At 43.1% G+C, this 16,541-nt stretch overlaps 1 protein-coding gene across 19 annotated transcripts in view; it reads right to left on the bottom strand.

Moving 5' to 3' along the window:
* ARPP21 (cAMP regulated phosphoprotein 21) overlaps nt 1-16,541 on the bottom strand; it is a 163,958-nt gene that overhangs the window by 58,706 nt on the left and 88,711 nt on the right. For all 19 annotated transcript variants that reach the window (XM_059879885.1, XM_059879895.1, XM_059879883.1 and 16 more), the window contains 3 exons: nt 9,004-9,237; nt 1,152-1,333; nt 101-196 (listed from right to left, as the gene is read on the bottom strand). In XM_059879885.1, coding sequence (XP_059735868.1) covers nt 101-196; nt 1,152-1,333; nt 9,004-9,237 — 512 coding nt within the window. The remainder of the gene's footprint in view (nt 1-100; nt 197-1,151; nt 1,334-9,003; nt 9,238-16,541) is intronic.

The raw sequence follows: 16,541 nt of genomic DNA, 5'->3' as shown, positions 1-16,541 counted from the left end.
TCAGCTCAGGGCCCCCCACCCAGCATCAGTCCACCCAGCAATAGTAAAACCAGAGAACACGCTCTCCCAGGAGAAACATCATCCCCACAAGATACAGTACCAGGGGGAACTGCGGCGTTGGCGACACAGGCAGGAGATGCTGGGGAGGAAAAGACACAGCTGGGTATTGCACGGACTGGGAGGAAGCCTGCAGCCCCTGGACAGATTGGAGGAAAGAGAAAGCTGATCAGGTTAACAGGTGAGTGCTGGGGGTTGCAATCCCACTTGCCTCTGAAGCACACCACCATCCCGCACAGGCAGTCTTGGTTCAGTGCATCTGGAGAGGGGGCCAGCCACTGATGGGAAGACAGAGCCAGGCAGGCTGGCACCAGCCAGCCTTGGGGAAGGCTTGCTGCCCAGATAAGAAATCATGTGCGTGAAACGTCTGAAAAACTGTAAAGCACTACAGAATTTAAAGAATTTCATTTAGTTTTTTTAAGAAATACTGTGAGACTTTTCATGTTGCTGTTGGTGGTCAGATTCCCTGGCTCTAAAAATATAGTCCAAAGGCTAAGAGTTGCCAGGGTGAAAAATTTTCCTAAGAAGCAAGAAAAAAACAAAAGAAAACTGAGGTTCACCTTGGCAACTTCCCTGGACACCTCAGGTTTCTGTGGCCATTTCCACGTGTTGCCCTAAAACAGGAGGGGAGCCCTACGTCTGTCCAAGGCGCAGGTGAACAGCCAGGCCACCTTGGAATGAGCTGGTTTCTGTTCTTCCCGTTGGTAAGACATTTCATATTGTGTCTTTGCAAACACGCGCACTGCTCTGCATTGGGAATGATGACAACGGGCTGAATGGGGTTGAGTTCCATCCCCAAGTCAGGCTCCTTGATCATACAAGCAGCGTTTGTCATTCCTGTTCCAAGCACCACGCCTCAGCATGCAAGTCACTGGATGGGGTGGGTGCTCAGATCTATCTACACTTAAGGATCCAGGTGAAGTCCCATTAGCCTATCAGCCAGGGCTATCAGTGGCCAGCTTTTATGATGGAGTTGAGTGGACAGGGGTGGTATCCATGGGAAATAGCCCCCTTCCTGACACATCACATGTCTGAGGCTGGCATGACCTCCATCTCTGTGCGCCTCCCCTCCAGGTCTTCCCACCAGCTCTTACCTGAGTGACCAGGGGGCTGGCCATTTGTGGCTGGGCTGGCTGGACCTGCTGTTGGGGCTGCGGGGAGGGCTGCTGCTGGGGCTGTGGCTGGGCCTGCCCCACCATTGCACTACGCAGGGGCTGCTGGCTGGCTGGGGGGTTGTAGATGGCGGGGGTCCCATCAGGATTCACGAAGGGCTGGCCTGCAATGGGACCATACCTTGGTCAAGGAAAACTTCTCAAGCCCTCTTTGGACACAAAGAACCCCTCTGAGAGATGTTCAAAATGGAACCTGAAGACAAGGGCCAGTGGAACCCCGGGATACCAGAACCTTCACCAGGGCGAAGACTTGACAGTTTAAGACTCATCTGGTTGAGCAAAATAACGGTATAATAAGCCCAGAACAATTTAAGATACTGCAAATAAAGCCACCACCTTCAGGGTGATTCGCCAAAGCTAGGAGTACTTGTGCGTAGCAGCACCCGGAGAAGGAGGCCCATGGAGCCCTGGGTGTGCTATCCTGTACCTCGCAGCCACCAGCGAGGTAACTTACACTGAGATTAGGGCTGTTTTGCATTGACAGCTCCACGGCATTCAGTGACTCATTATTTACCAGTACGTTTGCTTTGCTTCCACTGGGCTGCTCACCAACTCAGAATCATTATCTGTTCCACAAATATATGTACAACCGGAATATACAACACGCATTCATTCACTTCTCTAAGTAGACAGCGGCCGGGGAGGGGACTGAGATTTTGAAGGCGGTGCATAATAAATCCATCACAGAACCATCTGGTCACGGGGAAGCAAATACACATTGTCTTGTCCTGTGAAATACTGGCGTGGTTCACTGTTATTGCTCCTGCCATTTGAGGAGTGTTTTATAGTTTACAAAATAGTATCACTGGGACCTCATTGGGCCTCCGAGGAAGAAAGGTGTCATTGTGTTGTGTTTCTGAAGAGGAAAGACAGGGCCACTAGGAAGGTTACAGGAATGAGGGGCTGAAAGGAGAAGGGTAAGGAGAAGCAAATGAAAGAGAGGGGATAAGAGGAAAAGGGAGGTGAGGGAGAGAAGAAATGGGTTTCCAATATGGCAGGTGCAGCAACAAGCATCTCACACCCAGGGTCTTCTCTTCCAAGAATCCCACAGATGTGCAATCTCATTCCACTCTATTATTTTTTATTCATTTGGCCATGCCACGTGGCTTGTGGGATCTTAGTTCCCTGACCAGGGATCGAACCTGTGCCCCCTGCAGTGGGAGTTCTAACAACTTAACCTCCAGGGAAGTCCCTCATTGCACTTTTAGAGACAAGATAATCAGGGTTCGGAGGGCCCAAGCAACTTATTCAGAAATAAATGAAGCAGTAAGTGAGACAAGCAATGACTCTGGTCCATTCACCTCCCATCACACCAAACAACTTTGGTGAATTACCCAAGTTTGCATGATGAATACATGGGACAATGAATGAGGTTCCATGAAAAAAAAAAATCCAACCATAACTGAAAACTGTTCATTAACACGTGAGAAGTTAGGAGAGGTGTGGGTCATGTTTCAAGGTGGAATCACCCTCAGGATTGGTAGAAAAAGAAGACCCAGAATATGGGTGAAGAGATGGGCAAGGTGCCTACAGGTAAAGAGCAACGGACTTAATTTCAACTCATTTAGGAGCTGACATGGGACTTCCCTGGCCGCCCAATGGTTAGGACTCTGTGCTTCCACTGCAGAGCACACAGGTTCAGGACTGATCCCAGGTCGGGCAACTAAGATTCCAAATACTGCATGGTGTAGCCAAAGAAAACAAAAAAACCCACCTTCCTTTAAATACTGATGAAACTATGTGCAGGGCAGGGAACAGAGATGCAGATGTGGAGAGCAGACTTACGGACACAGCAGGGAAAGGACAGGGTGGGATGAACTGACAGAGTAGCACTGAAACATGTGCATTACCATGTGTAGAACAGATGGCTGGTGGGAAGCTGCCATATGACACAGGGAGCTCAAGCCCGTGCTCTGTGATGACCTGGAGGGTAGCATGGGGGTGGTGGGAGGGAGGCTGAAGGAGTATATGTATATTTATGGCTGATTCACACTGTTATAAGGCAGAAACCTACACAACATTGTAAAGCAACCATCCTCCAATTAAAAATAAATTTTTAAAAGTGAACAAATAAACACGGATGGCTCTGGAAAAAAACACCTTCCTTTAAAAAGATTAGGAACTGACATGAAAGCTTTAGCATTTCCCAAATTTTCAGCACTGCCCTCAATGTGTGTGTGTGTGTGTATCCAACAAGTAACTTTATATGCTGCATATTCATGAACATACCTGCCAGAATCACAGAAGTTCTAACAACAGTTTCATAATTAATCACAACATGCTGTGATAGAAAAGCAAATGTGCTAGAATTGTAGTCACAGAACAATGACTAAATTTAGAGGGTTTTTAAAAAATGTTCTCCATAAGCACTTGTTTCTCTATCATTGTTATTTAATTTTAGCTATGTTTTATTGTCTTATTGTTCTTTTTTCCAAAATAACTCTTCTGAATTAAAAAAAAATCTGCAACCCATTTTTGCCTGTAAAACCCAACAATTCAAGAAAGAATGAAAAAAATAGCTCAGTTTACAAAAATCTACTGGCCCATTTGGGGTTCTAATCCTTTGTTCTCTCCTCCTATTTTGTATCTTACTAGGTAAGAGGAACATTTTAGGTTCTTAACATTAAAAAAAAAAAAATAGCAACTACATATGAAATCACTTTCAAGTCAGCCTTACTCTATGCTCACACACACACATAAACACAAACATGCAAAGATGGAAAACAAAAAGAAAATGAACTTTACTATTTCTATGACTTTTTCTTAAATTGGATTTTTTTTTAAACTGCTATTTGTGGATTTTTGGTCACACCATGTGGCATGTGGGATGTTAGTTTCCTGACCAGGGATCAAACCCTGCCCCCTTCATTGGAAACGTAGAGTCTTAATTATTGGACCAGAGAAGTCCCACTATTTCTGAGACTTTTGATTTACCCCAGTGAGAAAAAAGGAAGTGTGAAAAATTGACCATACTTAGGGAGAAGGAAATGGCAACCCACTCCATTATTCGTGCCTGGAGAATCCCATAGACAGAGGAGCCTGGCGTGCTACAATCCATGGGAAGAATTCACTTGGGTAGGGAGAGGGGACAGGCTCTTCTGGAAAGAGAACATAGTATAAAAGATTGCTTTTTATGCTCACCAAGGAACAATGGAGAGAACTGAGGAAAATAAAAAGGGTCAAGACAGATGCCAGGGAAGAGACCAAAAACAATTTCCTACGAGGGCCGGGAGGTGACTCTTGGTTTTCAAATCAGGCTCTGATGGCCTCTCTGTTTTCTACCTATTCACCAATCCAGGTGCAATTACGACTGAGTACAGACAGCTAGTTTGAATGACAGCAGCTGAAAACCAGAGGAGAAAGGCTCACGAGCTCTAGGACTATCCCACTTAGCAGAGGCTTTCACGTCAGAATTGCAGAAGCGTGCCCAGCAGGCCTGGCACGGGTCCTGGCAGGTAGAGAGGGCGTAGTGACAGCAGTAAGCCAGGGCTATGAGCCGAGCCCGGGTTTGAATGCAGAGCACCCACCACTCTCAAACACGTGCCTTGCGGTGAAAAACGTCTCCGCTCTTCACATCGACATGTGTAATGTGCAGCCGACATTATGTTACTAATGGATAATGACTGAGCCCCTGCATGGGACCGAGGCTCTGTTATCCAGGGATGCAAAACAAAAACAAAAAACTCAGTAGGACCTCTCCTCAGAAAGGGCTTACAAATGGGCTGGTAACAAGGAAATGAATCCAGGGGCAGTTCACACTAAAAAGAAAGTAATTATAAGCTCTTGGTTTCCCATACTAAAGCATGGCCACTATGTACCTGGCAGAAGGGTATTTATTTATAAAGAAAGGGAGGGTATGTTGGGAAAAATGTTTTCCTTCCTAGTTCTTAAAAAGTGAGCAGTCAAATGACAAAGAAGCTGATGGTTATGGATAAGCAAAGATTACTTCAGGTCTTGCAAAGACATGTTTTTAGACAGCACACAAAAAAATTCATGGCGCATTCAAGCTCAAGGCAGGAGCAGTTCAGATAAATTGATTCTAGACGTCCTGTGAAAAACAAAACACAGAGCATTATGGAAGCCCACGAGGAGCATTCGGAACTAACCAGCCCTCAAAGGCAGCTCAAAGTCCTTGCAGATGGTGCATTCTTGCATCTCACGCTCCTGAACTTTTAGCCAGACAAAAGCAGAGCAAAGTGGCAAAACAACATACCCAGACACTAACAAGGGCGTGAGGGATGCCAATGCCTGTTGACATCTCTGGATAGCACCACGTTGACAGAAAACTGCCAAAGATGAGCCTTCGGCTAGAAATTTCCCGAAGGACGCTGAGTCTAAGACAGCTGGAGGAAGGTGCATCTCAAGAGTCAAACCCAGGCTTGCCTGGCAAGGATGAAGGCATGGTCCAGAGATAACTCTCGAGCAAAGAGCCTCTGATTCCTTCATCCAGATGCACACAAAGCAAAGAAACAGCGGTCAACGCAGGTCCAGAGTTAGAAATGGACCAAGTGGGAGCTGAGTCTAAAGCCAGACAAAGTAAAAAGTCCTGGTTGTATCTGGGGAACCACAAGAATGTATATGGATGGGTTGGTTTCAGTTGCCAAATATTCAGTGTCAAGTAAAAGCCCGGTCTGTTGTGCCGACAAAGGAAGTTTCATTTTTGTTTCAGTTAGCAGACAAATGATGGACAGGCACCTTAGAATTTCAAATCATTGCTTGTCTTCTTCCTGCTTAAGACAGATATTTTATCCATCATCATTTTACACATGAGGCACATTCTCAGATATATGACACTGGATGAAAAACTGCTCTACTCTCCACATCAGCAGGGATGATGAATAGTAGACACTGTTTCAAAAATATGTAATTGTTGAGGACCTACATCTGAGCACAGTGCCTCAGGCTACTTCATCATCCACTCCAGGGAGGCAAAAAATATAACCAAGTGTGGCTCCTCCCCGCAAGCTCAGGAATGTGCTGGTAACTGGGAAATGGACCCTGAAGCAATTTACACAAGAAGCAAAGTAGTCACAGGCTCTGGGTTGCGTTTCTATCACGTATTGGCAGATAGGTAGTTAGGAAAGGGTTAAGAAAGGGTAAGAGGTGTGGATTCTAGGAGGGGGCAGCAATGCCAGAGAAAGATGAACTTCAGCCCAAAGGAGGCAACTTTCCAGTTTTAATAGTAGTATCATGTAAGAGATTAGATAGGGACTTCCCTGGCAGTCCAGTGATTAAAATGTTGCCTTCCAATGCAGGGATTGTGGGTTCAGTCCCTGATTGGGGAGCTCAGATCCCACATGCCTCACAGAAACAATATTATAACATTCAATAAAGACTTTAAAAGTGATCTGTATCAAAAAAAATCTTAAAGAAAGAGAGATTAATAGCCTGAGACAGACTCACATACAACACACCAGAAATACACATATACACACATAAATATGATATATGACACATATATATCTATATATGTACACTTTTTTTTCTTTCCCTTTTTTGGCTGTATCACGTAGCTTGCAGGATCTTAGTGTCCTGGCCAGGTATGCAGTGTGGGGCCATGGCAAGCCCAAGTCCTAACCACCAAACCAGGAGGGGATTTTGTGCATATTTTTAATTGACAAAAATAAACACATTCTGGAAAAAAAGAAACATCACAACTTAACATCTCACCACGCATCATGGCAAGAATAATTCAGTACATTTTCCTCCTGGTCTAGGGAGAGTGTCATGAATGGAGACTCTGTTCAATAGTGTTATTAGATCCTTTTCTTTAGTTAGGACTCTTTTGCAAAAGAGATATTTCAATAACAGCTCTAAATTACTCATGCCAATGTATAAAAATTGGGACTTGGCACCAGGAAGCACTGTCTTCCCTTTTCTATAAACAAGATTATAGATGATAATATACACATACACATGCACATCCACGCTATCATTACAAATCATTGTCCCCTAAAAAATACTCTGTTGAGCTTTTTGGAAACACTCTGAAATTCTGGTTAAAACATACCACTCAAAACTACGCCTAGTGGATACTCTTGTCTACAAACCCTCCCTATCTCAATTAAAAGTGAAAGAATTTAAGCTGACAGCATCGGATCACACTTTGATCTATGCCCAGAGTAATGGATATGATCTTGGTTTTCTTTTCATTTCCTTTATAGTGCTTACAATGATCCAGATAAAATAAAAGCAATCTAATATCCTCCTTACAAGTATCTAATCTGAAAGCTTTCAAATGGTTTTCAATAAAATGATTACGCCTTCTTTCCCCTCAAGTTTATGGCATTTTCAAAATGTCTCAGTCACACACCGTGCCTTGAGAATGTGCCATATGCTTTCATGAAAATGTCGCAATTATTCAAGTAAGTATTTTACTATCATGCTTACACATCTCTGAATTTTCTAATTACTAGACATGTGAAAACATGGAGTCACAGCACTTTTATGAGATTCTTAACCAGCGCTGCATTTAAAATTTTAGTTCATCAAAGAAATACTCTGGAATAATCTAAACCAAACCACAGATAAATTTTGAGAAAACTCAAAAATTTTTTCCATCTCTTTCAAAGGTTTCTAGAGAAATGACTTACTGATGTCAAGCCTCCCAACCCAGGGTTCCCCAGCCCTGGCACTACTGACATCTTGGGGATGGATAATCTTCTGGTGTCAGGGGCTGTCCTGTGCATTTGGAGATGTGTAGTAGCATCTCTGGTCTCTCTCCTTAGATGCCAGTAGGAGCCCCTCCTCCCCAGGTCATGATAATCAAAATATCTGCAGATATTGCCAAATGGTCTTGGATGCATGCGAAAACTGCCTCAGGTTGAGAAATATCCCTCACAGAGCAGGTGTTCATTAGTCTATCTGCCCAGTGCTCTGGGTCCTCTGAAGTTATTGTGCAAGTTAACTGACCACTAGAGAAATTAAATAAGTACTAAGCAATTTAAGATGTACAAACTATTAGGTGAACAAACCACAAGGATACATTGTACAACATGGGGAATATAGCCAGTGTTTTACAATAACTATAAATGGAGTATAAACTTTAAAAATTGTAAAGCACTGTATTTCGCACCTGTAACTTATACAGTGTTATAGAACTATACTTCGATTTTAAATAAGTAAAAAACAAAAGCCAACAATGCCCATTCATCATGAAAGAAACAGTAGTCATGAAATGAGCAATTTTCCAAATCCCACCAAAACCAGCCTAACCCTAAAATTCCCGAAATACATAAGACCCTGTCCTCTGTATTCCCTTGCCACTGCTGTCCCTTATTTCCCAGTGGGATACGTGTGGGGTTACCAGATGAGAAGACAGTTTATGTAATGAAGAATCTGCTCTGTGTCCAACTGAGATCTCAAGTTCCTGAAATTATCTGGGATGTGAAAACACTTTGAACAACAACAAGCTAACCATGGATTTAGCCTGAGAAATATCCATTTTCAATGAGTACCTCACAGTTTATCACTCAACAGTTTCTGATCTTAGCTCCCAGGAATACATGAGGGAGACCATGCCCAGGGAAGAGAGACCAGAGAGAAAAATATATATCTGGAAAGTATCTGTATTTTGATTTCCACATTAATATTGATATTGATACTGAGATACAGATTCCAGCTCTCTATAGATCTGCTCTTCCTAAAACAAGACCCTCCACCACCATTTAGGCCCCAGGAATTTTCAGACCACTGGATAGAAAATTCAAAAGCTCAAATTCAAATTCAAGACCTCTGATCTTGTGTCTCAGTCAAAGAGAGGTGATGAACAAACCTGTGTGTGGATTAAGGAGGATGCTTCCGGGTGGGATGCCTGTGGCAGCTTCGAGCGGAAGAAGGATGTAGCTGGTGCTGCTGGGAGCGACCTGGCCCCCCATCCCATTCTCTGGGTAGGTCACACAGCCAGGAGAAGTGGCTGCCATGCCCGAGACCAGCGGAGTGCTCTGGAGAGGCGGATACGTGCGTGACAGCGATCCTGAGGAGCCTGCACTGCTGGAGGACTCGGAACCTACCAGAGAGACATATATCAATGAGTCATTCCACATGGAGAAGGGGAGAGAAACCACTCCTTACTGTGAACAGTCCATCACTAAAGAATCTGAGGTGTCTGCTGCAGTATGAGACTAACTAATGCCTCTCCCACATTTTATTGAAATATTTGTCACATATTTTTCAGATGTATCAGATTCCCAGGAAAAGAGAGATGAAGAATGAGCCCTCAGTTCCTGGCATCTCGCACACTGCTAGGGTGATGAGCTGGTAAACGGTACCATAAAGCTCGGAACTCAGTGCCTGAAAATTCCTGTCTCCTCAAGTAAAGAATGATGTGGAAAGGTCTCACTGAGCTTGAGTACAACACTAAAATAACTGGGGACTTCCCTGGTGGTCCAGTGGTTAAGAATCCACCTTGCAATGCAGGGGACATGGGTTCCATCCCTGTTGGGGGAACAGAGATCTCACATGATGTGCAGCAAATAAGCTCACATACCACTACTAGAGAGTCCATGCACTGTAATGAAACATCTCTCCTGATTCAAAGAAGATCCTACATGCTGTTAACTAAGACCCGATGAAGCCAAATAAATGTTGTTATTCAGTCACTAAGTCCTGTCTGGTGTCTGACTCTTTGTAACCCCATGGACTACAGCATGCCAGGCTCCTCTGTCCTCCACTGTCTCCCAGACTTTGCTCAAATTCCTGTCCACTGAAGCCAAATAAATAAATATATAAAAGTTAAAATGACTGGGACGGAGGTTAAAATGACTGCAGTTTAAGGAGGAGTCCACGGTCATGTAGATGGTTCTAAAGTACTGGTTCTTCAACATCCATAAACCTGAATTTTGAAAAGGTCATAATCAGAAGTGATCTTTTCCTTCAAATGTGAGAAGAACTGGCTCATTCCTTTTAATTAAGATCTAGGAAGTACTTAAGATCTGCACCAGATCTTTCATATTCACATTATTAATATGATCAAGTGGTAAATCAAGGAGGTCTTGGCCATTATGATAATGACTGATTATTCTTCAGATGACACAAGACCACGGCGGGGACTTGTGGACTGACGATTTTTCACATACGCAGGTAACTGGGTCAGTGTACAGAAGTCACCGAGATGGAATTAAATGCTAATCATCTCCCTTTCCCTCCAATGTGGACAAGAAAAGCTACATTCCAAGTCCATGAGACACCAACAACCAGAGCCAGGCAGCTCCAGCGCCCTTGACCGTGATTGTTTTGGGGCCCTGAATATTAAATCAGAGCCTCAGAGAGAAACTGCACCAAGCCAAATTTCTACATCTGTGGATTCAGACTAATGGATTGAGTGACATCACGGCTTGTAAGAGTGGAGTATAAGAAACTTTAAAATCTATTAGCCCACACTATTGATTTATATCATTAAAAATTCATTGTTCTGTGTCACTAGAGGTTAATATATATATAAAGAATATTTAAGATTGTTTTGAGGATTCTAAAACATGCCCTTAAACTGGAGAACGTTTAAAATAAGTGAGAGGAATATAATGTGACTGCAGAGAAAAGGGACCACTAGAGAGTGCGGTAATATTTTTGTTTTTATTTTTGAATACAAGGTGTGAATTTATTTTCAAATTCGAATCAAACATGGTAGAGTGGCTTAAAATCTTAAACTAAGTTATCTGAATTGAACACATTCAGAATTGGGCAAAAATAGTCATGACTATGTTGCCGCATTCCTTCTCAGAGAGACCATTTCTTGTCCTTCAAAGTAGAGTATTATCAATGTTGGAGTGTAATTAAATTATTTTCTCATTGACTCTTTCAAGGGACACATAAGAGTATATAAAAATAAAAGTCAAGTTATCCTGAATTAGAAGGATAGTGATATTTACTGGGTGCGTAGTATGTGTGAACATCTTGATAAAACCTGTAATTTGAAGGACTATGACTGCGCACACAGGGAGGGAAATGGAAGAACAGAGAAGGCAGCTAACTCAAGCCAACTCATACAGCCAGATAATGACCCAGCTGGGATGTGGTCTAGGCAGACTGATCTAGATTTGACCATGACCCAGTACTGACCGACACCAGGGTTCTCGGTGGGAATCTCTAGTGCTTTTTTGATTATTCAGAATGATCAAGTTGCAGGTGAATTCAAGATGGTCCCTCTAACTAATGGTGATACGGCTCTGAATAATATATGGGTGCAAAGGAGGAGGGATGAATCGGGACACTGAGACTGAAGTATGTGCACTACCGATACTATGCATGGAACAGATAACTAATTGGGAATCTACAAGGAGCTCTAATCAATGCTCTGTGGTGATCTAAATGGAAAGGGAATCCAAAAGAGAGGGGATATATATACATGTATGGCTGATTCTGTTCTCTGTACAGTAGAAACGAACACATGGTCAAGTAATATACTCCAATAAAAATTAGTTTAAAAAACATATAGGCAGAAAAAGAAAGGATCTAAAGGAAAATGTGGGAATGGTAAGGGTAGCTGTGGGAACACACGGCTAACATGCCTGATCCTGAAGTCGCTGCTCACTGCAAGCTGTAGTGTGTGTCTGTGGACTTGTGTCTATGATGTGAGGCTACAGTCCAAGTCTGACACTTAAGAGTCAACAACAACAACAGCAGTAATAATACAGGAACACTTTCTGCCTCCAGGCATTGAAGGTCACACACAATTGATTCAGCCTGCGTCCAGGCAGATGGGTTAGACAGTGAGAAAAACTGGGGCCCAAGAAAGAATGTAGGCCCAGCCTGGGCATGTGTGTTGGTGCTGGAGATGGATACACATAGATGGATGTGCCTCTATAAAATCCAAAAGATGATTTCACCTTGGCTTTTGGAAGATGGCCACTGATCATTGACAGGCAATATCATTTCCTTCTACTGGCTGAGAAAAAGCAGCAGCTTCAATAGGAACAATGACGAGATGAGGTAAATATAGGGGCCACAGGTTAAAAGAAAGAGAAGAAGGAAAAGTAAATTCGGCTTAAACTCTCAACACTTGCAAAGATGGAACCAGCGAGAGTCTTTGAAGGGATGGCTCAGCCATGATCGTGCAGCCTGGCTGGTGTCTAACCAGCTTTGAACAGTTTCTGAATATCAGTCATCTAGAATCAGGTAAAGCAATATTTTACATATAGCCAGAATTAATGGCAGTTCTTGATTAAAAATGGATGCTACCAATGGTGAAAAAAGGCACAGGAGTAGAAATGATCACAGTTTTATAAAAAATTAATATTTGAGAACTTTACTACTTTGGGCACTGAGAGGGGTTTGTGTTTTCTTTTTTCAGGGACTTAATGATAGCAACAGCAAATATTTAACCAGTATGTCAGTGTGGCCAAGTGCCACACTGATAATTCTGTATGAATTATCTAATCTACTTTGCACAGCAACAGTGCTTTGCAGATGAGAGCTGATCCTCAGAGATACTAGGTAAATTTCCCAAGTGCAGTGGAGAAGTCTGAGTTCAAACAGAGGCAACACAATTCCAGGGACCACGCTTGAAGCCTACAGGTGACGTGTTTACACTAGGGTCATTCCAGCAAGAACCTGTGGGACCAGGGCCCTCACCAGGCCTGATCAAGTTCCAGGAGATGCTGCCCAGAAACGCAACACTATTCACAATGGGTTGCTCAGAAGTCGGAAGTTGGACCTGGAGGGCAGCTGGTGGGAGGTGAGGAGAGAAGATTCCAGGGTGACTGCCATAGGTGAACACGCAAGAGGGACACACGAAAAGGGAAAGATGGAAAGAGACCGGGGAAGAGATAACAAGGCAGACAAAAGGAAATCCAGGGAAAGGCTGGGGCAGAAAGGGAAGGGTAGGGGCAGACTCCCTTGGAGAAGGGAGTGCACCATTCATTCCCCAGGGAGGGAGTTTTGGCTCTAGCTCTGCCAGAATTCCTTGTATTTTCCTCCGGAAGTGACTTCTTTTTTTTAGATCTCAATGTCTTCTTTTGTAAAATACAAGTCACCAGACTAAAGGATGAGTAGAGATGAGGACGATGCCCTTGAAGTTTCCCTTAGTTTAACATGCTTTAGATAGATTTCTTCCTGATTATAGGCCCCCTTCCTCCCTTTCCATAGAGCATCTTTGTTCCTTTAAGATGCAAATCTTCTCCCAGTCTCTTACCAGTTTTACAACCAGGAAAGGTCTTTCTTAAGGATGTGGGAGCCATGCCTTTGAAGTATAATCCTCAAGAAAAAAATGGTGTCTTTCTCTGCTAGTCTCTGCACCAATCAGTTAACACAAGGGGTCTAATTAAATTGACCCATCATCTATGTAAGCTCCTCTAGCATCTTTCTGTAGCGCACTTACAGACTCTCCCGTCTTTGTTTCTGAGTTTAGTTTCTCTCTCCTACTCCAAGAGTCTTGACCTCACTGGATTAGATATGGGTAAAGTCTTTCTTGCCTGTTTAACTCATCAGGGATAATTTTTCTTTTACAGGGACCCTGAACAGGAAAAAGAACTTTTTCCTCCTGAATCCAGGAAAATGTCTCCAGAACCAGGGATCAGAGTTCAGTGGAACTCTGAACTAAAACTTCTGAAATAACAAGGGAAAGGATATCCAGGATGCATTAGCAGAGTGATGAATATTAACACAAAGAAAAGGAAGTGATGGAAAGATGATGTGTCTTGCATTGGTTCCAGAGATATCCTGGGGCACAGACCAGCAAGATGACAACAGCAAGGATACCCTTGCAAGCAGAAAATAAGATGCCAGGTCATGTCAATTTTGTGAAAACCAAGCAGAAGGCGGTCTTACTTTTCCAGAGCAGCTATTTCTCAAGTTTGGTTTGTAGACAAGCCGTCTGTGCTTGAACAAACTTCTCCTGTGATCTCGATGCAGCTAAAGTCGAGAAGCCCTGCTCTGACATCAAGAGGGCAGGACGGTAGTCAAACAACATGGTGTGGCCAGTGTGGAAAGAAACAGAGGTTACCCACTTATTTCTCAACCCCCTGTCCACAGCAGCACAATCTACAGTAGCTAAGACATGGATGCAGCCTAAATGTCCATCAGTGGATGAATGGATAAGGAAGATGTGGTACATTTACAATGGAATATTACTCAGCTACAAAAAAAGAAGGAAACAAAGTCATTTTGCAATGACATGGATGGACCTAGAGATGATCATACTAAGTAAAATAAGCCAGAAAGGCAAATATCCTATGATATCACTTATACGTGGACTCTAAAAAACTGATACTGCTGCTGCTGCTGCTGCTGCTAAGTCGCTTCAGTCGTGTCCGACTCTGTGCAACCCCATAGATGGCAGCCCACCAGGCTCCCGCGTCCCTGGGATTCTCCAGGCAAGAACACTGGAGTGGGTTGCCATTTCCTTCTCCAATGCATGAAAGTGAAAAGTGAAAGTGAAGTCGCTCAGTCGTGTCTGACTCTTAGCGACCCCATGAACTGCAGCCCACCAGGCCCCTCCGTCCATGGGATTTGCCAGGCAAGAGTACTGGAGTGGGGTGCCATTGATACAGATGAACTTATTTATAAAACAGAAACAGACATACAGACTTTGAAAACAAACTTACGGCTCCCAAAGGGGGAAAGGGGGACGGTGAAAAATGAGGAGGCTGGGATTAACAGATGCACACTACTATATAAAAATAGATAACCAACGAAGACCTACTGTACAGCACAGGGAATTCTACTCAACACTCTGTAATAATCTACATGGGAAAAGAGCCTGAAAAGAAAGGATATGTGTGTATGTATAATTAAACCACCTTAATTAAACATCTGAAACTAACACAACATTTTAAGTAAACTATACCCCAATATAAAATAAATTGTGTATGTGTAATTAAACCACTTTAATTAAACATCTGAAACTAACACAACATTTTAAGTAAACTATACCCCAATATAAAATAAAAATCCCCCCAAACAACCAACCAAAAAATAAAAACACACAACATGGTGTTGCCAGCGTGGAGAGAGACAGATGACACGGTATTCTTAATTCTCAACCCCACTGCCACTACCAAGAGAGAATGGGGCTGCAGCCATTCAAGTCCTCTTCCCCATGAGGATGTGCTGAAATCAGCTGCCTCCACAGACCTTCGCTGGGCCCCCGGTAACTGACCATGGCCATGCGTAGGGCAGAGTGTAGAAGACAGGAAATGCAGCCCAGATCTCAAGAGGATGTGCTTGCACGTTTTGACTTCAGTAACATGCTTTTCCCCAAATGTAGGAAAATGTATTTCCCATCTGGAAAGCATCTCATTACTATCTATTTGAAGCTAGAACGTATGTAATTAGAGGAGGAGCAGGAGAACTTAAATGTCTCCAGACTGAGTTTCGAAAAGGTCAAAAGAGCTTGCCATTCCACTGTGAACAATAAAGTAAAAACAAAAAAACAAAAACAAAACTGGAAACCTGGTGTGATTCTGAAGCTCCATGACAGCAAAATTGACAGCTTTGCTTCATAAAACCATCCTGGGAGATTGTAAGTTTGTTTTGACACCCTATCTTGACCTCCTGTAATTTTTTTTTCCTGCCATTCCTATACCTTGACAGGCTTTCAAATGGAGATGCTTAGATGAAAAGAAAAAAAAAATGTCTGAAGCACTTACAGCTTCTAATCATTCTTCAAAGAACATGGCATTTTAGCATTCTTGAAGTGTTTTAAATGTTTCCAAAGAGCTCTGCTTTGGAGATGACTGGTGGTTGGTGTGTGGAGAAGAACGATTAATTTGAAAATCTTAAGTGCTCTCTGGGTGTGTTGGAATTTTTAAGTGCACCATTTAAGGTACTTGGTTTCTGCATTTGAAGGAGATTTAAAACTATTTAACCTTGCTTAGTTTACAAGAGCTCAAGCACCACGGTGGATTTTCTTGACCCCAGTTGCTGCAGTAGTGGGGTATAAGAGCAATTGGTTATAGGAAGAAACCAAGAATCCACCAAATGGTGAATAAAAATGCCAAAAGGCAGTGCAGGCCCACCTGACTTTCCAAGAAGCAGGATGTGTGTGTGTGTGTGTGTGTATGCATGTATGTATATATAAAGTAGTGGCTGAGACTAAACACTATTAATTTTCTGCCTATATAGGAAAACAAGATAATTTCTTACGAAGCACTTGTCAACAACATAATTATGTTAAGCCATTAGCATAATGAGCCGAGATTTCACAAAGAGTCTCTGAGCAGTTGTGAGAAGCTTGGTTGGGACTGTATTAACAGTGGAGAGTTGCATGTTTTTTAACCTCTGGTTGGTGTTGCCCATTCACCATTCCCCTGGGGTCCTGGCCTCCCACTCTCCACACCCAGGCTAGGAATCCAGGAGCTGTGTATCCTGACTTCC

Source organism: Bos taurus, chromosome 22, assembly GCF_002263795.3.
Source record: "Bos taurus isolate L1 Dominette 01449 registration number 42190680 breed Hereford chromosome 22, ARS-UCD2.0, whole genome shotgun sequence".
Taxonomy (NCBI): domain Eukaryota; kingdom Metazoa; phylum Chordata; class Mammalia; order Artiodactyla; family Bovidae; genus Bos; species Bos taurus.
The sequence above is the reverse complement of the archived record's forward strand: the minus strand, read 5'-3'. Positions and strand labels throughout refer to the sequence as shown.